This window comes from Mya arenaria, chromosome 4, assembly GCF_026914265.1.
Source record: "Mya arenaria isolate MELC-2E11 chromosome 4, ASM2691426v1".
In the NCBI taxonomy this organism is placed as follows: domain Eukaryota; kingdom Metazoa; phylum Mollusca; class Bivalvia; order Myida; family Myidae; genus Mya; species Mya arenaria.
Window position 1 is genome coordinate 56,436,361 of NC_069125.1, and position 23,203 is coordinate 56,459,563.

Here is a 23,203-nt window from a genome sequence, read left to right on the forward strand (position 1 = left end):
ATAAAACAACAACAACAACAGCAGACGAGTTTTGATATTCGCTTCGCTGTTGTTTGGTCAGCTGGGATTGTGGTAAATATTGCTATGTGGCTACATTTCAGTTTTGTATTTCCTCAATTTGCAAGCTCTATTATTCTCCAGAGACATATTTTGTATAAACCATTGTGCCTGAGTAGATTGATCAGCTATAGTTGTTTGCTTTCATATCAAATTTCCATGCTGCTTGTAAAATGTTTTAACTACAATTATGTCTAGTATTTTGATATCAGGAAGTATGGTATATTTTTAATGAGGCTAATGATATATATTCTTTAAGAAAGCAAGATCCACAAACACTTGTGTATTTCCGTCTTTTTATTTCCTCATATATAATTGTCAGTTGAATGTTTAAGGATTAAAATTCGACATGTTGCATTTTATTGGGGTATGGTATGCAATGGGGCTGTTCAAAATGGGTGGAGTCCGAAGGACTCCACCAATATTTTGAACTGCGCCATTGCATACCATACCCCAATAAAATGCAACATGTCGAATTTTAATACTTATATTTACATTCATTTAAATCTACATTTCTGCTAAAATAAATTGATTATTCAAGAGCATTTTCTCTTTTTTCTTTCTCTCGTTGTTCTCAACGGTGGGTAAATTAGAACAGCTATCGCAACCTAATTTTATACCACAATGAATGCACAGATAAAATAGTTCCTTATTTATATGATTACTTTCTATCTTTTCAAGGTCAAGAATATTATAAATACGTATTATTGCTTAAAATGTGTGTTTTCGGTCTGTTATCGTGGTGTATTAAAACGCAAAAACCCGGGCGTTATCAGTAGAAAACGTGCATTATTCAGTAAATTCACGTGCCGTTAATGCCCGGTTTTTTGCTTTACATATGCGCTATCAGGGCCCGCATCATAACAATGAAGGCTGAGCGACCAGGTTTTTGACCGAAAGTTGGTCAACGATGCTAACTTTTGCACAAAAACATATTTTAGCATATTTAACGTAGCTGCATACAAATACCAAAACATGAAATAAACCACATATAACTTACATATTTTCTACTGAGTTGTCTTTTCCTGGCAAGCTGATGTGTTTACTAAATAGTTTTTTTCTGCAATTGTTTTGACTATTAAAAGCACTAAATTATGTCTAAAACGACTAACTCCTCCGAACTGTAGTTATTTCTGTTGATTTTATTCAGAACATACGACTTATATGGACATGATTCCATTACGTCGTATGCAATGAACAAAGAAATTTCAAATATGTTTTCTCTGATGCTGAAGATGCTGTTCATTTTATCAAGAACAATGGTTAAAGTATGACTGAATAGGTAATTAATTGATTACCCAATAGGTATTGTGTGTAAATAATCCCAGTAATCCAGTCAATTTTCGAAAAAACAACACTTTCAAAACGAATGAACACTGCAAAAAATGGCGTCGAAACAGAATGCAGCTGCCGAGTTATGTTGCGGCCCGAATCGAGCTTAATGTAAAACTTTTTCAATGACATCACTCATGACGTCATACAAGCACCCGTCATAGAGGTTATTTTGAACTAACTGTTTTTGCATTTTCGTGACATTTAACAGCCTTTTTAAACACCAACGTTTCTTCAACTGTTCCATCCATCATGAAACCATCTACATTAAAATCAATCAAATTATCGTTGCTTATCTTTTTTTAACTGCTTTACTGCAGATTACAGTTTTGCATGTTGCCAATATTGGCAAAAATTTTACTACGCTTTCATTGAAAAAAATAGTTCCGTAGTAAATATGTCCCGCCCCTTGGTATTATTGCGCCCAATGACAGGACAGAAGTATCGAACAAACGCACGCGATATCGATGGGAAATGCCATTGCACTTTATACAGAAATAAAGTGCAATTGATAAACAACAACCATCGTTTAGGAATGAAGTGTGAATGTAAATATATGCACATAATAGATGTATAGAAAAAAGTTTAAAGATGGTACTTTGCACAACCAATTTAATTTGTTCATACCATTCCTAAATGTTATTTTAAATATCCAAACGTAACCATCTTAGACAATGATTTACATTTTTTATTTTACTTTTTTTTGTCAATATTGTTTTTTTTTAGATCATTGAAATAACACTTTCATCAGTCAGCTCGTGTCTAATATACATAACATGGATCATTATTGTTAAAAAGGAACTTGCTCTAAATGAACACAGACATTAGTTGTGCATAATGCATAACCAACATTCTTATGGGCCTAACCATTAATTGCAATTTTTGAAATACAGATAATTAACAATTAAGATTTCAATACCGTAGGCTGATGTCAGATCTTACAGTAAGTAAGATCATTTACCTGAGTCAGATTGTATATATGCCTGCCTTTCTCACAAGGAAATGGACTCTATTGAAACCATCAGCTTACAGCAAGCTGTGAAGCTTAAATAAATTAGTATGGATTAATTAATTCCACTTTGTACAATATTTCAGGTTTGATGAGTTCTTCATAAGATGCAGTCTTTACCACGGTACCGTCCAGCTGTGTCCGGAGGCCACCTCCACGAACGCCTCCATCAACACTTCTGGCCTTGTGCCCTTTGTTGTCTGGGATGAATGGTACACAGCTTAACAATCTGTGCTTATTTATCAAAGCTTTGGAGCTTTGTTCTACAGATATTGTCTCCATAACTTTGATCAAATTGCTTAATGGTCATTCTTTTGTTTACCTAGGATGGGACCTTTATGCTTATGTAGAAAAACAAAACAACTCATGTTCCTTCTGATGGTATGTCTTGACATGCTTAAAATTCAGTTAATTCTGATAAAGATTGAATCCTGAATGAAGTTCTATCCCTTGATTACAATTGTATTAAAAAACACATCAATAGTAAATAATTCTGATAGCTTAACAAAGCATAAAACATTAAAAAAAAACCCATATATTACCAGATACTTTCTCTTGTATTTCCAAAGGCTAACCTATGACCTACAACTGTGTGTGTTGCCACGGGAGACGCGACTGTGTATCACCCTGGTAGGGGTGAAGAACATGCCTGCATCCTCTGGCACCGAGTCTCACCGAGAGACCACACCCCTCGGGGGTAACACTATACAGATCTTCAACAAGAGAGGGTAAACATAAAGTTTGATTTCATTTCATGGGTTTAACGGATTGCCAATTTTCTTGCCATTTGCCTAAATCAAGTCTTTGGTATTTATCAAGTCTTTGGTATTTATTATGACTTTAATATGCCCATATGAGATTTCAGACATGTTATTTGATCACCAATTCATATCAGAATGCAGGCGGCATCCACAAAGCTCTTTTTTTTTTTAACTTTCTTCTCTGACCTTATTATTGAGGTGATACTTTCACTTTGATAACGAATTGCAATTTACTCATCATTTTCATTAATTTCTGTGAAAAACAATTATAATCGTGATACTTGATTAAAGCAGAATTATACAAAGTTAAAATATGATGTATGGTTTGTGTATTTCAGGTACATGTTACAGGGGAGCCAGCTGGTCCCTTTACAGATGAACTGCCCAGCTGACCCTGTGACCCCATACTGCTCAACTCTTCAGAGGGATTCCGCCCTGCTCCAGGTATGTACAAACAATGTTCATGATAGTTGTTGCCCTGCCCATTCTTTGACCTGTACTGCTTAACTTAATCTCTAGTATGAATTATTTGATTAAATAGTAGTTTATTTGTTTTCACATCTACATTTTCTTTGTTTTCAGTTTAATTTGCCAGACTTTGGGAAACTGATTATGTTCTCTGAGCCACTGAGGATGGATGATGTGTGAGTAGATGATTAGATTAGTTTTAAATCTGACCCATTAAAATAATAAGGAGTGCTATTCTACTCACCCTGGTTTAACTTTTGTGAGTAAGTTGCTTTCAAGGCCATTTCTCAGTAACTACTTCATGTATTGGATTGGTACTCTATTCAAGGCCTTTCAGTCATCAACCCTACTATATTAATCAGGTGAGGCAACTATAGGTTGAATTTAATGCAAATTATTACCCTTGTTTAACTTAAAAATTACACATGAAGTTTTGCTTGCAACTACTATTCAGTGCATATCTGTTTAACTGCAAGATGTATTTGATTGATAATTTATTCAAAGCTTCCTGCATCATAAAACCAACAAAATAAATCAGGTTATACAAATAGATCTTGCATAAAATGCAAATTATGGCCCTTGTGTGTCTTGGAAGTTCTGGTGTAAGTTTTGTTTTCAAGTACTATTCAGCGAATTTCTGTTTAACCGTATGATGTATTTGATTGATAATTTATATTAAGCTTCCTGCATCATGAAATGAACAAAATAAATCAGTCCAGACAACTCGACCTTACTTTGTCCTTTGAATATCTGGTTAAAGTTTTCAGTGCAAATACCATTAACTCCCTATGTCACCAACAACTCAGTGTGTAAGAATAAAATTAAAACATCACTTCACATTCAACAGATCCCTAAATTAGGCAGGTATCGCTTGTGTGATTTAATGCAAATGATGGCTCTTTTCAAATTAAAGAAAACCCTTTGATGAGATCTCCTCTGGAACCAGTTTGTTAATTTTTATGAAACTTTGCAGAAAATATGCTGACATTGACTTTTACCCATTGAGTTTTAATTAGTTGAAAAACTAGGTCAGATGTCGGGTTACACAATCAGACTGTCTGCCCATCCCTCCTTTCGCACGTTTTCCGATCAATTACTTGCAAACACTTAAGATACGGGACTTCAAACTTGGAAAGCAGGTTTGGCGTGACCAGAAAACAAACCATGTTGATTTTGTGGTCAGTATGTCAAAGGTCAATAACTTAAGAACGATGGGGCCCAGGGACCTTAAACATTATAGGCAGACTGGTCATGACCAGAAGATGAACACAATTAATTTTGATGTCATTGGGGCAAATATCAAGGTCATGGTGACCTTGGGCTGAAATTTGTTTCGATCAATAACTGAAGAACGATGGAGCCCAGGGGTTGATAAAAGGTCAAGGTTGTGTGCCCAGGGACCTCAAACTTGGTAGACAGGATGGTAATGACCAGAAGATGAACTCTATTGAATTTGAGGTCAATTGGTCAATGGTCATGTTGATCATGAGCTTAAAAAAACTTTTCTTCAATAACTGAAGATTTTTTGGACCCAGGGCTTTTAAACTTGGTAAACATGACTAGCACAACATCCCTTTTGAGTTTGAGGACAATACTTGGTAGGCAGTTTGAACTCTACCAGCTTATGGCCGCTATTGACCATGGATACCAAGATTTCATTATGGTGAATATGATAATGTGATTTACCAACATCATTGACTTAAAAGTTATTCTTTTTCTTCATTCTTCATCTTTTCTATTTTACAGTTTCGTTAATAACTATCATCCTGGCAATAATATCTCTAACATTATGTAAAGTGTTCACGTCCATACTTGTTAAATATTGCCAAATAATCCCATTTAAAAGTGCAACAGACACAAATTGACATCCACTCCATCTTGCAGTGACTTATCATCTATATGTTCCTACTTTGCACATTAAAAATGTTAGTGATGGATATTTCCAAACTGCATAGGACGGGCATCATGAAAATATGTTACATGTACTAATCTGTCCAAGGAGGCCTTTTCGAGGGCAATGGCATGTTCGTATGACAGCCCTTGTAACTTTGGTCATCGTCAGATATTGCACTTATGTTAAAAATGTGATTTGAACAGTCGAGCGCACTGTCTTAAGAACAACTCTTTTTGCCTTTATTGTTGCATTGTTGTAAGTACTGAATATTCAATTTTTAGTTATGGCTAATTCTGAACTTAAAATTAATTTGAGTTATTGCTAATCTGATCTGAAAATTAATTTTAGTTACGGCCAAATCTAAATTATTTTCTATGGTGCAATAATAAAGGTATTCTTTATTCCAGAGAAATGAAGAAAAAAACCTTCTCTGACTTGAATCCTGATCTTAAGGAACAGGTTAAAGATATAATGAAGAAGGACTGTGTAACATCGTAAGAACATCTCAGTTGAACATTAACCTTTGTCCCTTTTTAAAGCTAAATACATGCACAATATTGCCCATACATTCCATCGAGACATCTAGAATAAGTTATAAATAATGTCTATTGACAAATTTTACAACTATAAGTTATAATTAATATTCATACTTTAATGTTTGACATTGACATTTCTAAGGACAAACTTTGTTGCTAGTTAGTTAATTTCTGCGATTCTTCCCTCTCCATAAGATGTACTGCTGACCAGTTGGAAATTCTATGGCTGTACCGGTACTACCTGCATGACTACCCGGGGTTGTTACCGTGGATACTGCAGGCTACGCGGGGCTGGGACTGGGCCCGCCTGCCAGAGATATATGCCATCCTCCAACACTGGGCCACGCTTCAACCCATGCAGGCACTTGAGCTGCTCTTGCCACAGTTAGTACTCATGGATAGTTTGAAGAAAGTTGTCGGTGTACAACAGTTTTTAGCAGGCCTATGAATCAAATGAAAGTATTTGAGTATTGTCAAAATCTTTATAATTGCCAAATTTAAATTAAATTACCTTTAGAAATGTTCACATGACATTTAGTACATATGTTCATGTTGACAATGAGCACACTTCAAATGCCTCTGTCTGAAGTATTTCTGGTCTTAGGCCACTTTTTTAACTGAGAAAAACATATGAATTCATGCATTTTATTTCAGACTGATGTATTAACTGTTTATGAATTAAAATCTTACTTTCTATTAATTAATTGTGGGATTTCATCTGATAACAGGTACGCGGATGTGCGTGTCCGTGCATTTGCCGTTGACTGTCTGCGGAAGATGCCCACCGATGATCTCATTGACTTTATTCCTCAGCTCATACAGGTCAGTCAAATGAGAAGCATATTGATGTTTGAATATTTGAGAACTCTATATTAATGTTTAGCTTGTCTTTTTTTCAAAGAAAAAATGTTGAGGTATTGTCATAGCCTCGGTGTCTGAATTGTCAGTGTGCAAATACTAATACCTTGTCCATGCTTGTCCAAAAAACATTCAAGATGTTCAAATGAAATATGGTACACATTTTGCCAGAGACAAAAAAAACACATGTAAGACCCATAACAATGGCTTTGATAACTGTTCAGTTATGCCCCTTGGTTGGCTAATACAAAACAACAGATGTGGGTTAGTTTAAACATATTTAGTTTACAACGATTGTGAAACAAGTTATTACAACATTATATTAATCACTCTCGTTGGCACGATTTTACGCGAGAGTGTGGTCTTGTGTTGTGGGGGAAACCGGAGAACCCGGAGGAAACCCACTTGTCCGGCTTGGTGACCACAAACCAAACTCACATGCGCCCAGGCCGGGAATCGAACCCGGGTCGCCTAGGTGAGAAGCGAGTGCGCTAACCACTGCGCTAACCGGCCAACCAGATGTGGGTTGACATTTCACTCTATGGCGCTCTTGTTGAATACTAGTATCAGCATATGAAAAAAAATGAGAAATTTCTGTTATATCTGCAATAACACTTAAGATCATATTCATAGTTCAGCTTTCTTTAAATAATTGTTTATTTCCAAATGTTGAGGGATTTTTTCCCCCTTGAGATTGAAATATGCCAAACATGTTGTTAATAAATATGATTGGTTTCTTGTTGTTATGCCCCCACAAAGTGGCGGCATATAGGGTTGCCCTTGTCCGTACGTACGTCTGTCTGTCTGTCTGTCTGTCTGTACGTACGTACGTCCCGAAGATTGTTTCCGATCTAATTCTTGAAAACCGTTTTTCCAATCCTCACCAAACTTTAAACACATGTTTGTGACCATAATATCTTGATCAAGTTCGATAGTCATGGAAATCGCTGTAGTCATTAAGGAGTTACGGCCCTTTTTTGCCAAAAATACTTCAAAAATATATGTTTCCAATCTAATTCTTGAAAAGTATGTTTCCAATCCTCACCAAACTTTACATACATGATTGTGACCATAATATCTTGATCAAGTTCGATAGCCATGGAAATCGCTTTTGTCATTTAGGAGTTACGGCCCTTTATTTGCAAAAAAAGACTTGAAAAATACGTCCCGAAGATTGTTTCCGATCTAATTCTTGAAAACTGTTTGTCCAATCCTCACCAAACTTTTAACACATGTTTGTGACCATAATACCTTGATCAAGTTCGATAGCCATGGAAATCGCTTTAATCATTTAGGAGTTAGGGCCCTTTATTTCCCAACAATACTTAAAAAATATCTTATCCGATCTAATTTTTTTTTTCTGAAGTAATCACCCAATTATTAAAAATGTCTTGAAAACACATGCTTGTAACCAGTAAAGAAGTCTGGGTTGGGCAACTTAAAACAAAAGATTCCAAAGATAGCCAATATCTGAGGTTATATTATACCAGCAACCCCTCTGATATTTTAGGCATTGAAGTATGAGAGCTACCACAGTTCCCCGCTGGCCAGACTTCTGCTGGAACAGTCTTGTCGCAGTGTGAGGTTCGCTCACCAGTTTTTCTGGTAAGTTATTGAGTACCAAATATTCATGCTTGCAGGTAATTTTATATCAACTGTTTAAGTAAATCAAGACAGGTGCTGTTGTTGTGCCCTTAAATGATGGGGTAAACATAGCTTTATTACCTAGCTAATTCAAAAAGCCATTAATCAAGAAACAAACAAGATTTTCATGACTAATCCATTTTAACTTGACAGGTTACTAAAGGGTGCTACCAGGACCAGCTGTACAAATGATGGTATGAACTTGTGTACATGGCACTGGTCAGTATGCCAAGGAAGGCCCTGTATTAGCCATATTTAATGACTAATCCATTTTAACTTGACAGGTTACTAAAGGGTGCTACCAGGACCAGCTGTACAAATGATGGTATGAACTTGTGTACATGGCACTGGTCAGTATGCCAAGGAAGGCCCTGTATTAGCCATATTTAATGACTAATCCATTTTAACTTGACAGGTTATTAAAGGGTGCTACCCAGGATCGACTGTACAAACGGCGGTATGAACTCATGTTTGTGGCACTGATCAGTGTGGCTGGAGAGGCCCTGTATCAGGAGTTCATGAAGCAGGAGGAGATCGTTAAGGTCCTCACCACCACCGCAGAGAAGGTCCAGCAGGCTAAAGGGTCCGATAAGGAGGTAGGACAATGTCATTTCATTTTTTATTTGCTTAGTTGTTTTAGCAGTGTTCACTTACATTTTCTAAATGTATACTACAGTAACGATAACTTATAAGATTGGATTTTTGTTTAAGGAAATAATATGCATTAATATGATGGTGATCAAAACAAATATTTTGTTACATGTTAGTCTAAGTAGCAATGTTCAGTTGTATGACATTTGTATCTAGATATCAATTGAGTGTTACATTAAATTTTGTCATTTGGCATGGAAGAATGTAATTGATGCCAGTTTATAATGTGTGTGAAAAAATCACTTTTCAAGCCTTTACGGCCTCATGTAAGTACACAAGCTTGATCTATTATAAGCATGATTATCTTCCTAAGGATCATGGTTACATTTGCTTGTCCAACAGTTCTCAATGTGTCTCTCTTTCAACAAAGGGAGGTTGAAAGGGAGATAAATTGTTGTTGTTTTTCTGGAACAATGTAGCCACTCTTGATGTAAGGGAATCCAAGGTTGGTTGCCTTGGCTTGAATTTAGGGAGTGACCTAATGTTTATTGAAACATGAGTTATTCCAGCTTATTCAATACAAAGATGCACATAGTATATTACAGTAAACCCTCATGAAAAATGTTTTATTTCCAATCATGGGCTATTGTTGGCAAAAGTCTACATTTTTTTTCTACCATTATGGGCTTCAGGTGATAGCTTTTTTGGATAGTTTTGCTTACAAGGAATATGTATGGACTTAATGCATATATATGAACAATTTCCTGAAAATACCTGTATATTGGTCAGATTTACCTGTAGCAAAACATTTTTGGGGGTTGCACGCTCTTGGACTTTGTTGCAAATCATTTGGGTACTGGCTGTTTTTATAAATAAACATAAAATATCTTTTTTTTAGACCAGAATGCCTAGTCATTAGAAATCTTGCATGAAGCATTATCTGGTGGTCCTCTTTCAAGCTTTTCAAAATTATGCAAGTAGGGTCAAGGTTAAGTGTTTCCTCAGGGCTCATTTGTTTGTATTTTGTACTTCTATTGGAATTAAGCTTCATATCAAAATGCACAGGTCACAGGCCTAAAATATATTGCACATAACTTTAACTATTGGTCCTCTACCAAGTTTGCTCAAGTAAGTTCAAAATTAATGTTTTGAAAAATTGATTGGCCAATAATTTTCTGTAAATTTTGGTTAAAGAATATTGAATCTCTTTTTCTGAACATTTTGTAATCTGACCAGATATTGTTTACCCAGACTGTGCTTCGTAAGAACCTGGACATGTTGTACGAGATATTTGAGAGGATACACAAGGTTCTGCTGCCTCACAACCCGGGCTTCGAGGTCACAGGCATTGACATGAATGTAAGCATTATGGTCTTTGATAGCCCAATCTTGTTTCTTGTTATATAAAATCTTACTATATTGTTAAGCATTAAGTTTAGGTTAGTGCAATCCCATGTATATCAGACTGATAGGAAAAGGCTGCTAGTTTTGTTCTTCATTCCTCCTATTTTTAGTATTTGTTACAACTGAATAGTTTATTTTTGTAGTGAGCTTTGATATATTGATTGTTTGACACCATTGATTTATCAAATAATTCCATGTTTCTTCAATCTTTTCCCAGTCGTGTTCCTTCTTCACGTCCAACGCGCTGCCCCTGAAGCTTGTGTTCAAGAATGCTACAGAGGCAATGGGTCAGGTGTATGCGATGTTCAAGGCCGGGGATGACCTACGCCAGGACATGATGACCATGCAGATTATCCGCATAATGGACCGACTCTGGCTGAAGGAAGGCCTCGACCTGAAGATGATCACATTCAGCTGTCTCCCCACCGGACCCAAGAGAGGTAAGAACGATCTCAGGTCCATTATGAAAAAGATACAACTTTCTGACAGCATGAAATTGTGACATGCTATCAAATTCAGCTTTGTAGTTGTACCATTTTATGCTCATGTATTTGCTGTCTACTTTTAATCCCATTTCTTCAGTTTAACTTACTTTTTCATAAATAATTTCTATCATAATCAGCATTTATAAACAAATTTCATATATAAATTTAATCTTGAATAAAATTGAGGAATATTTTAAGAGCTGGGCTCAAATTTACATCATTTGTTGCAGGGTTTATTGAGATAATCACAGAATCTGAGACATTACGGAAGATCCAGGTGTCATCTGGCGTGACAGGCTCTTTTAAGGACCGACCAATCAAAGACTGGCTCCAGAGACACAACCCTACAGAGCTTGACTATCAGAAAGTAAGTTACTTCCAGATATTCTTATTAACTTAACTCCCATGAGCATTGATGATTTCAAATTGTAATACTTCATATTTATTGGGTCCTATTACCCATTTAAGTTTTATTGGAGATATTAAGCTTTGAGACAGGATATCAATATTCTGATTCAATTTAAATCATTTGTGTAAACAAATATATGTTTTAGATTTCTTTATAGAAAGAATGGTATGCATGTTTTTGTCTGTGATTATTTGCAAAGAAAATAATGCCAGTGTATGCCTTACCATTGTATGTTCTTTAACCATATACCTAACTCCTTGACATCCTCCCCTTAACAGGCTGTAGAGAACTTCACATGTTCGTGTGCCGGCTACTGTGTGGCTACGTATGTACTGGGAGTGTGTGATCGCCATAACGACAACATCATGGTGAAACAGACCGGACACCTCTTCCATATCGACTTTAACAAGATTCTTGGGGATGCTCAGATGTTTGGGAACATAAAGAGGTAGGATACAGCGTAGTTCAACCTCATTACCACTTACAACTTGGATCTATGTTTTTTCGTTTTATTGTGCTGTTATCTGTATAGAAAAAGAGTGGGTATTATTAATGTTGAGATGTATATTTTGTTACTGCTTGTTGACAGTGAGCCAAAAGAAAGAAATGGGAACCATACATTCTCAGATAGAATTCAAATACAGTCAAAATAATTGTTTACTTTATGTTAGCAGATTCTAAATGTGTTATGGGTCATAGTGCTGCCAAGGAAGTAATAAACAATCCTGTTCTCAGGGATCGTGTGAAGTTTGTGTTGACTTCTGACATGGCATACGTGATCAACGACGGTGACCGACAGAGTGACCGATTCCAGCACTTCATAGACATGTGTGTCCAGGCCTTTAACATCCTTCGCAAAAATGCTAATCTCTTCATCAACCTTCTCTCTCTGGTATGGCCAGTTATCTCCCTTTATGTGTGAATCTGCTTAAACTATGTAGCAAATTTGTGGCTTTTCATGTTTATATTAGCAGATATTCTTTGAGGGATGAAATACAGAAAAAGAGTAGAGAGCATAAAATACAGTAGATTAAAAACAAAGTAATTTTTTGGGGTTTTTGAGCTCGACTACTGAAGAATAAGGAGAGCTATACTACTCACCCAAGAGTTGGCATCAACGTCGGCGTCAACGTCGGCGTCTCACCTTGGTTAAGGTTTTGCATGTACGCACCTTTAAGTCATTATCCCAGCAAATACATCATGTATTGCATTGAAAATTTAGATATGTATTCCCAACTATCTAACCTACTAAATTAATGAAGTAAGATAACACTTTATTTGAATATAATGCAAATTATGGGGCCTTTATTATTTGACTTTGAAATTCTGGTTAAGGTTTTGCATGTAAGCACACATACCGGTAGGTTAATATCTCAGCAACTACTTGATTCATTGCATTGAGATTGTATACAATGGTACTCAACCATCCAATCTATTAAAATAACCAAGTAAGATAACTCTAGTTTGCATTAAATTCAAATTTTGGTCCTTTTTTATTTGACTTATAAATTCGAATACAACATGTATTGCATTGAAACATTATACACAGGCTCCCAACCTTTCAACCTTCTTTATTAATCAGGAAAAATAACTGTATCTTTTATATTATATCATTTTTGCCCCTTTATTATGCGACTTAGAAATACTGGTTAAGGTTTTGCATGTTAGCACACATTAGTTAATATCTCAGCAACTACTTCATGTATTGCATTGAGACTTTAGACAATGGAACTCAACCACCCAGCCTACTTGAATAACCAAGTTAGATAACTGTATTTTGCAAATAATAGCCCTTTATTATTGGACTTAGAAATTCTGGTTAAAATTTTGCATGTAACCACATTCATGTTAATATCTCATCAAATACATCATGTATTGCATTAAAATCTAATTTAATTTTACAGTGATCCATGTTTCGCCAAAACCTTTCAATCCTTACACTGAAAAGCGGCATAATAGTCGAGCCCGCTGTCTCTGTGACAGCTGTTTTTTTTTTTAAATTTTATCTTTATGATGTTGACTCCACTTGACATACCATGCTCTAATTTGTACATTGCAATAGCTATAGTAAAACTCCACAATAATTTCAGATGTTGAGATCAGGGATCCCTGGGATCACAGAGAAGGGTGTTGAATTTATCCAGCAGGCCCTCCTGCCCGGCCTCACAGATACACAAGCTACAGCTCTCTTTACAAGGTTAGTTACTTTAAGTGGTAGATATTCATGCGGGTAGAGTCCACCTGCCCAGCCTCACAGACACAAGGGCTACAGCTCTTTTCACCAGGTTAGTGTCCATAAGTGGTAGATATACATGCAGTAGAGGGGGTAGGGACCTGCCCAGCCTCACAGACACACAGGCTACAGCTCTCTCCACCAGGTTAGTGTCCTTAAGTGGTAGGTATACATGCAGTACAGGAAGTTGGTTCCCCCTGCCCTGCCTCACTTATATACAGGCTACAGCTCTCTTCACAAGGTTAGTGTCCATAAGTGGTAGATATACATGTAGCGGAGGGAGTAGGGTCCTGCCTGGCCTCACAGATACACAGGCTAGAGTTCTTTTCACCAGGTGAGTGTCCTTAAATGGTAGATATACATGCGGCAGAGGGGTAGGGACCTGCCTGGCCTCACTGACACAAGGACTACAGTTCTCTTCACCAGGTGAGTGTCCTTAAGTGGTAGATATACATGCAGCAGAGGGGGACCTCCCCAGTCTGACAGCCAACAGCTCTCCTCATTAGGTTGGTTCCCATCAGTTTTGATAATGTATGCAATAGTGGGATTGAGCTTTTAAGTTAGATTGATAAACAAAAAACAGTGCTGATAATCTTCTTATTACATTCCTGTCAATTTTGTTTATAAAATATTGCATGATTTCAACATAAAATATGGGACACCGGAAAAATATCTATTTAACACACTTCGATTTCTGAATCACACAGTAGCCTAGTCACCCTAGTGTGTATGCAAAAATCTGTTTAGATATTGTTGTGATTTATAGATATTGTTATTTGTATTTAAAATATACTTTTGAAATACGTATTAAATAAAAGAAACCTCATGGTAGTCGGTTGATCTGTGGAAATGGAATTGAATCATTTCTGCTTGCTTGCTTTAAGATACATCCGATTTATCTTGGGTCTTTAGCCATATGAACTTTAAGTAAGCAAGTTGAACTGATTCAACCCTACAGTTTAGCATAATATACCAATGTTTGTCTCATCTATTTGTGGATTTGATAAGTTAGGTGATTTAAGTAGATTAAATGCACAATCTATTATGCTTAATTTTCATACGTTTATAAGCATTTTTAGATGGCTTGCAGAATCTCTTAGAAAAGGCTTTACTTGTAAGGGATATTTTTATTACATGACTTTCTGTTCTGTTGTTTATCAGTAACCTCTTTCTCTGTTCGTGTATGCAGGTTGATTCAGGAGAGCCTGAGCTCCAAGTCTACGCAGATCAACTTCTTCATCCACAACCTTGCCCAGATGAAGTTCTCCAGCCACAGTGAAGGGGCTCTTCTCTCGTTTGTACCCAAGGTTTATAGGTAGGGGAAAATGGTTTGGAATGGGAAAGATATGTGTCGATTCAGAACAAAAAAAAATGTTCTTGTTGGATTACAGTAATCTCAAAAGTGCCCTGATTTAGAGATATTGTCTGATTTATGGCTCTTTGTATACTTAAAAATTATGACATATTTTCATGGTTTTATTTAAGTAACTTAAAAACCATACAAGATATTTATTTCAAACTTTCTTTACTTGCTTACAGTAATATAACACTGTATTGACAAGTTATGTAACTTACGATAAGATATTGTCACGTTTATGGCAACTTAATAATTATGACATTTTTTAATGGTTGTTAATTTCTTGTAAAAAGTTAAAATGTACAAGATATTATTTTCAAACTTTCCATACTTGCTCAAAAAAAATTAATAGATAGATGGAAAGCAATACATTTGATAAGGATGTCATGCAACACTTATCAAAAATAAAATGCCTGCTACAGCAGTTGCCAATAAGTTAATATCATGCCTTCAAATTGCTCCCCCTTTCAAATATGCTATCATTTGGGGCTCTTATCACTCCAGTAATGGCTCTTGTTTTACTGGTTGCAGTCAACAGTCTGATGGTCGTATACGAGGTGTAGAGGTGTTCGGAATTCAAAAGAGATACCAGCCTGAAAAACACTATGTAAGTTGAAAGGATACATATTCCTCTTTGTCCTCAATACGAAGTTTTCTTGTACTACATATTTACTGTTAATTGTAGGATTTTGTTGTTTTTAATCCACCGCCACGGAGTGGGGAGGGGATTATAGGAATGCACTTCGTCTGTCTGTCAGTCAGTCTGTTTGTCTTTCCGCACACAGGAATGGGTATATATTGGGTACTAATTCCTTCATTACTTATAGAAGATCAAATTTGTTGGGTAGGGTTAGTTAGGGTTAGTAGGGCTTTAGTGGGTATATTTTTATAATGGGAGTAATGGAAAAGTACCTAACAAAGGGTGATATGTGGGAACATCCGTCCGTCCGTCTGGAACATTTCGTGTCCGCACTATAACTTACTTATGCATTGATGGATTACCATATTACTTGGTACAATTGTTGTCCTCATTGAGACGATGTGCAGTGACCTTGACGCGGGTCCATACCTCAAAGGTCAAGGTCAGGCGAGACATTTAAAGGTCAGAGTACACATGCTTGTGTCCGCGCTATAACATACTTTGGCATTGATGGATTACTATATTACTTGGTACAAATGTTGTCCTTAATGAGACAATTTGCAGTGACCTTGACCTGGGTCCATACCTCAAAGGTCAAGGTCACATCTGACATTTAAAGGTCATAGTACACATGCTTGTGTCCGGGCTTTTTACATTTAGCAGTGTAGACATGTCAATTCTTACTGGATTTATTGACCTTATACATTTCATGTACTTTTAGCAACAACAACTGAATTAGATCCAAGAACTCGAACTTAAATAGAGGATAAGATATAAATGTTAAATGAAAGTGTTAAACAAGTTGCGCAGATTGATACTTAGCGCACTCTACCAAGCATTATCATTATGTGCAACAAGTTTAATAAAAACAACAACAATGACTTCACCACAATATATATGTATCACTTTATCGAAAATACTTAAGGCTTGCTATTTCATCGATGTTAAGAATCAAGGACTCATTTTCCTTTTTTTTTTTAGCCCAAATAACCTTGACATTGATCTTACCTACACTACACACAATATGAATAACTTTAACAAATATCCTTTTATAATATGTTCAAATATCCAAGAATATTTAGGTTACCGATCAAACAGTGGTTGCGTACAATTTTGGTCAGATTCGACGTACTAGTCAGGTTGCGAGAAAAACAAAATATACTTAAAACAACGGCCAGGGATATAGCCGTCCTTTGGACTGCCTTGTTTTCTTTCATATTTCTTATTAAAAAAGCATTGCCGTATTGTCAAATATATTTGTACATTCTTCTTGTTAATTTAATACTTTGATGTGTTTATTACTTAAAGTTCAATTATATGTTGTCAAAACCACATCATTAAGTGTATGTAGCAGAGGTTTTGTTTGCCTTGACAGATCTACACACTGAAGGTAGAGAGGGAGAATCAGCGTGTTCCCACATACATATTCAGGATATTCTCCGAGTTTGTTGAGTTTAGGAGCAAGTTGGCTGCCCTGTTTCCACTGATCAACTGGCCTCCTCTTCAGGGCAGGTGAGCTCTCTAAGTCATGTGACTAGTAGACAGTTGTGTACATGCACATGATAAGCGCTATGGCACTTTTTAGGGCAGGTGAGCTCTCTAAGTCATCTTACTAGTAAACAGCAATGTACATGCACATGATAAGCGCTATGGCACTTTTTAGGGCAGGTGAGCTGTCTAAGTAATCTGACTAGTAAACAGCAATGTACATGCACATGATAAGCGCTATGGCACTTTTTAGGGCAGGTGAGCTCTCTAAGTCATGTGACTAGTAAACAGCAATGTACATGCACATGATAAGCGCTGTGGCCCTCTTTAGGGCAGGTGAGCTCTCTAAGTCATCTGACTAGTAAACAGCAATGTACATGCACATGATAAGCGGTGTGGCCCTCTTCAGGGCAGGTGAGCTCTCTAAGTCATCTGACTAGTAAACAGCAATGTACATGTATATGATAAGCACAGTGGTTAGCTCACTTGCTCCTCACCTTTTCACACAACATGCTGTACTTCCATAGTGTCGAGACTTCCTGTCTTATTTGATTCACTGGTGAAACATTTTCTCTTTGTGTGCTGCAATTTGATCAAACAAATATACTTGCGGCAAAGTCAAACTTGTGCAAGCCAGTTCCATCACACTTGATTGATTGTAGTAGTTATCTGTGCCATGTCAATGATGTTCTATTAACTTACTTTCTGGCCATTGGGGACGTAAATTGAATTCAGTACATTGACATAGCTGTAGTCACCAGCTAACTGACTTTTTGCATGCAACTAGGTTAATGGAACAAAAATGGTCAGAGCAGAAGTTGCAATTATTTATTAGTTTCAAATTGCGTTCCACATCTAGTTCAAAACTGTGTTATGAAACATTTGTCTGTGACAGTCTTATTGACCTTTAAATGAGAAAGTTTTCCATTTTCCACATCAATTTGTCTTGGACATTCTGAGATGAAAAACAAGGGAGATATTGCTCACGAGGGCACTTTATATGCAATATGGTTGAAATGACCTTCACTGTGATGATCATATAAATATCAGATTTATAGAAGTAATTAAAAATAGAAATATTATAGAATTCCAGCAAGTTTGTCTGGATTCAGTACTTAAACTGTCTAGTGGAAGTTGTTTTTTTTCAAAAACAATTAAACAAATGTTCAGTTTACATGGGTAGCAACAAATAAAAGATGTTTTTCCATGCCATTCATATTTGAATTATTTTTCAACCTTGGAGATTTCACCATCATATACAATAGAACATTATAAGGAAATTGATTTTGATGAAATTGATTCATAGTCCAAGCCAGAAATTCAGAAAATACGAGACTCACACTCAGAAATTAAAGAAAAACCACTAAATATCTTCTTTCGGTTCAACAATGTATTAAAAATGATAGATCCTAAATGTTATCTCATCTATAGCAATGTTAGAAATAGCACGTAACACTGAAATTAAGATTTGCACTTTTGAGTCTAGAGTCTGACACTCAGACACTGGAGGTTAGTGAACAGGGCCCAGAACCTTAAAGGCCCATTAGCTACAGACTCTGTAGGTTAGTGAACAGGACCAAGAACATTAAAGGCCCATTAGCTACAGACTCTGTAGGTTAGTGAACAGGACCAAGAACATTAAAGGCCCATTAGCTTCAGACTCTGAAGGTTAGTGAACAGGACCCAGAACATTAAAGGCCCATTAGCTACAGACTCTGTAGGTTAGCGAACAGGACCCAGAACATTAAAGGCCCATTAGCTTCAGACTCCGAACAGTAGAGAATATGGCCCCAGAACATTAAAGGCCCATTAGCTACAGACTCTGTAGGTTAGTGAACAGGACCCAGAACATTAAAGGCCCATTAGCTACAGACTCTGTAGGTTAGTGAACAGGGCCCAGAACATTAAAGGCCCATTAGCTACAGACTCTGTAGGTTAGTGAACAGGACCCAGAACATTAAAGGCCCATTAGCTTCAGACTCCGAACAGTAGAGAATATGGCCCCAGAACATTAAAGGCCCATTAGCTACAGACTCTGTAGGTTAGTGAGCAGGGCCCAGAACATTAAAGGCCCATTAGCTACAGACTCTGTAGGTTAGTGAACAGGGCCCAGAACATTAAAGGCCCATTAGCTACAGACTCTGTAGGTTAGTGAACAGGACCCAGAACATTAAAGGCCCATTAGCTACAGACTCTATAGGTCAGTGAACAGGGCCAGAACATTAAAGGCCCATTAGCTACAGACTCTGTAGGTTAGTGAACAGGACCCAGAACATTAAAGGCCCATTAGCTTCAGACTCCGAACAGTAGAGAATATGGCCCCAGAACATTAAAGGCCCATTAGCTACAGACTCTGTAGGTTAGTGAACAGGGCCCAGAACATTAAAGGCCCATTAGCTACAGACTCTGTAGGTTAGTGAACAGGGCCCAGAACATTAAAAACCCATTAGCTACAGACTCTGTAGGTTAGTGAACAGGACCCAGAACATTAAAGGCCCATTAGCTACAGACTCTGTAGGTTAGTGAACAGGGCCCAGAACATTAAAGGCCCATTAGCTACAGACACTGTAGGATAGTGAACGGGATCCAGAACATTAAAGGCCCATTAGCTACAGACTCTGTAGGTTAGTGAACAGGACCCAGAACATTAAAGCATTAAAGGCCCATTAGCTACAGACTCTGTAGGTTAGTGAACAGGGCCCAGAACATTAAAGGCCCATTAGCTTCAGACTCCGAACAGTAGAGAATATGGCCCCAGAACATTAAAGGCCAATTAGCTTCAGACTCTGGAGGTAAGTGAACAGGGCCCAAAACCTTAAAGGCCCATTAGCTTCAGACTCTGGAGGTTAGTGAACAGGGCCCAAAACCTTAAAGGCCCATTAGCTTCAGACTCTGGGGGTTAGTGAACAGGGCCCAAAACCTTAAAGGCCCAATAGGTTCAGACGCTGGAGGTTAGTGAACAGGGCCCAAAACCTTAAAGGCCCATTAGCTTCAGACTCTGAATGTTAGTGAACAGGGCCAAAAACATTAAATGCTCATTAGCTTCAGAAGTTGGAGGTTAGTGAATATTGGCCCAGAACCTTAAAGGTCCATTAGTTTCAGACTCTGGAAGTTAATGAATATTGTCACATAACTATAAAGACCCATTAGCTTTAGACTAGGGTAGTTAATATGGGCACAGAATCTTGAATGCCCATTACCACCAGAAAGTTAAATATACTTGCAAATGCATAAAACCACCTGGAATTAATTTGTCTGTTTATCTCTTGGTAAGACTCTATCCTAATAAGGTCTTCTGCCTAAAAAGAATTAAATGATAAAGACTTAAATATTCCTTTTGGTTTGATAAAAACTAACAATATCATTATAAATACATATAACCTTTACAAATTTGGCAGTTAAAACTTTTTATTACTTTGATAAAACAAAATTTCTACGATTTTCTGTCAATTTCCTAAGGTTCAATCTATTATGTGCCCCTTTTTCCCCTTTCTCCTTTAGCACCTTGCCCCTCTTTTGCAGCACCCTTTCCTTTTTTAAAATCTTGCTAAAACCCGACGTATGTTACACCATTGTATGGCTGTGTTTTGTTTTCTACGTAGACCCAGATCAGTGCCAGCAATCAGCAATGTTAGAAAATGGTAACAACTTCTTCAACTGACTTGTTGAATGATTTTATTATCACTCTTATTATACAGGTTTTTATATGAGATTGGAGAATGTCATATAATGGCTACAATTATATTTTATTGTTCTTGAAAATATTGCTTCCTAAACTATATTGATCACATCTTTTAAAGTCAACAAAATAATCATACTAACTGTGAAAATGTAATTACAAGCGTTTACTAATTACAGATTCCAGATTGTATTTTGGAATAACAAAGTTGTTTGCCAAGATTTTCCAACCTGAAACATTCAGTGCACATTATTTATATTGTGCTTAATATGAAAATAATGGGAAATCATAATTATAACAATAGCTCATTTGCTCTTAATTTGTTTTGTTATTTATAAGGAATTGTCTTGACAGACTTGAATAAGAAGTTCAACAGATTCTTTCTTGAACATGGTTTGGGAATTACCCACAAAGAATTGCTGACATAAAGGGATTACTTTGTCCGGTAGTGGTGGCATCCTCACACTTATTCGAGTTCAATCACTTTTGCACAACTGGTGTATTTTAGTCATAATTGGTATTCCCATTTGGTCAATAGACCGAAGGTCAACAAGGGTCAATGTCAGGTTAAGCTTAACTATAAACAATGTTTGGGCTCCAGATAGGCAACACATTGGATTCGGGGAATTCTAGTTAAGTATACTTTCTGCTACATGGCACTCCTTGGCAACACTACTTGCTTGCATCACATTTTTATTTCATTTTGTAAAAAGTTTTTGTGTGTGTCTCACACACTGTTGAACTAAGGTTTTTGGCGATTTTTTTTTCGATTTTCATTCAAATTTTATTTGGCTACATTGTGTCAAATTGATCTAGGTCAAAAACAGATTTGTTTTTTTTAGGAGTAAACTGTGGTTAATATTCAAAAGCATGACAAAAAATGACAAACAATTTTACATACATGGTGGATTTCAATTGAAGTTTAAGATCAAGTTGGATTTTTTATTATAATCTTTATATAATCTTAAATACAAATTGTGACTCTTTATTGACTTATACAATATTTACAAACTTCATGGGAAGGTAGGATAGGTCACCATGAAAATATGTTAGGTACTGAAGGATATTTTTACAGACAGTCAAAATACTAATGGCTATCTGTCCAACGAAGCCATCCGGGGGCATATGTCATGTTTCTGTGACATCTCTTGTTTAATCTACACATGGCCTGTTTACTGAAAATAAGAACTTTGTTTATAATTTAATACAAAAATCTTTGAAGTATCTCAAAGAAATTGTTTATGGTCTAAGAGCAACATTTTACTGTATGGGCCATATTTAAGTTACCGGTATTCCTTTTGACTCGTACCTTTCCTTCAAATTGCTTCCCCTGTCAAATATCAGTCATTGAAATTAAGCTTTTGGATGAACAAGCCCCAATTCTTATACTAAGGTTTGGCATCAAATATTTTAACAAGCTCTGCTATGTAAAATTTAGATTATGAGAAAGCCTGTAAGACAATTTACCAGTGCAGCGCTTGCTATTCATAGGAATATCCCAATATAATAGTGTTACTGAGTTTACTTAGAATTTTTTTATATTATTTATAACGTATATCAGACGGAAGTACATGTAACAACACATTAATTAGCTATTTTGCTTACTTAATAAAGTATTTCTTAAAGCATGACATTGCATGATGTATCTTTATTGTATATTTTTATGATGATAATATTTTGCATGCGTTGAATGCAGGACGGGAGTGTCAACATTAGAAAGGTATCAGTGTGCCAAAATAACGCTACATGTGTTTGTTGTTTGGTACTTACATGTACAAGAACTTCTTAATGTGGCCACTTACTAACATGCACAAGAACCAAGAGTCTAGTTACTTAGCTTGGACAGAGTTAGGCAAAACCTAACACTCAGCTATCTGCTTATTTTGTCGTTTAACACACTGCTGACAGAAAATGGCATTTTCTTCTAGGTATTTGTCTGTATTTTTTATGCACTTTTTAGTAGGACTCTAGTCTTTTGAATAACCCCCTAATGCCCAAACAGTACTTTAGACATTCATAAACTTAGGCATTACAATTCTGTGAAATCTTAAATATTCATGGGACATTAATTTTCATGGATTTCGTGGGTTTGCTTATCAATGAATTCAAAATCCTAACGAAAATATAACTTTATTTCTAAAATAAGTACCTAAATCATGTTTATTTGACTGTTAATATGGTTTATATTATAAATTATTTAATGACAATGATAATGAATTAAAGTAAGTTATTAGTACTTGCATTCATTTCTTTGTATGACATTACCGGAACATTTAAACAAGCTAATTATCAACCTGTGCAGCACATGTAAAACATGCTGATTATTACCCTCATGTGTTTGAGCGTAGCCTCTTGATT

General features: G+C 36.4%; 1 protein-coding gene across 7 annotated transcripts in view; it reads left to right on the forward strand.

Annotated features, from left to right (window-relative positions):
* The window catches only part of LOC128231144 (phosphatidylinositol 4-phosphate 3-kinase C2 domain-containing subunit beta-like), a 54,531-nt gene that overhangs the window by 14,448 nt on the left and 16,880 nt on the right, over positions 1 to 23,203 (forward strand). For 2 of the 7 annotated variants that reach the window (XM_052943593.1, XM_052943595.1), the window contains exons 14-33: positions 2,485 to 2,610; positions 2,968 to 3,126; positions 3,498 to 3,603; positions 3,742 to 3,803; positions 5,929 to 6,015; positions 6,253 to 6,441; positions 6,786 to 6,879; positions 8,426 to 8,520; positions 8,975 to 9,155; positions 9,462 to 9,476; positions 10,402 to 10,509; positions 10,772 to 10,994; positions 11,270 to 11,406; positions 11,727 to 11,896; positions 12,184 to 12,340; positions 13,539 to 13,645; positions 14,871 to 14,996; positions 15,570 to 15,645; positions 17,054 to 17,190; positions 20,769 to 20,807. In XM_052943593.1, coding sequence (XP_052799553.1) covers positions 2,485 to 2,610; positions 2,968 to 3,126; positions 3,498 to 3,603; positions 3,742 to 3,803; positions 5,929 to 6,015; positions 6,253 to 6,441; positions 6,786 to 6,879; positions 8,426 to 8,520; positions 8,975 to 9,155; positions 9,462 to 9,476; positions 10,402 to 10,509; positions 10,772 to 10,994; positions 11,270 to 11,406; positions 11,727 to 11,896; positions 12,184 to 12,340; positions 13,539 to 13,645; positions 14,871 to 14,996; positions 15,570 to 15,645; positions 17,054 to 17,190; positions 20,769 to 20,807 — 2,394 coding nt within the window. Of the gene's footprint in view, positions 1 to 2,484; positions 2,611 to 2,967; positions 3,127 to 3,497; positions 3,604 to 3,741; positions 3,804 to 5,928; positions 6,016 to 6,252; positions 6,442 to 6,785; positions 6,880 to 8,425; positions 8,521 to 8,974; positions 9,156 to 9,461; positions 9,477 to 10,401; positions 10,510 to 10,771; positions 10,995 to 11,269; positions 11,407 to 11,726; positions 11,897 to 12,183; positions 12,341 to 13,538; positions 13,646 to 14,870; positions 14,997 to 15,569; positions 15,646 to 17,053; positions 17,191 to 20,768; positions 20,808 to 21,446; positions 21,478 to 22,541; positions 22,566 to 23,203 lie in introns of all 7 variants that reach the window. The other 5 variants (XM_052943594.1, XM_052943597.1, XM_052943596.1 and 2 more) reach the window with 3 other exon arrangements.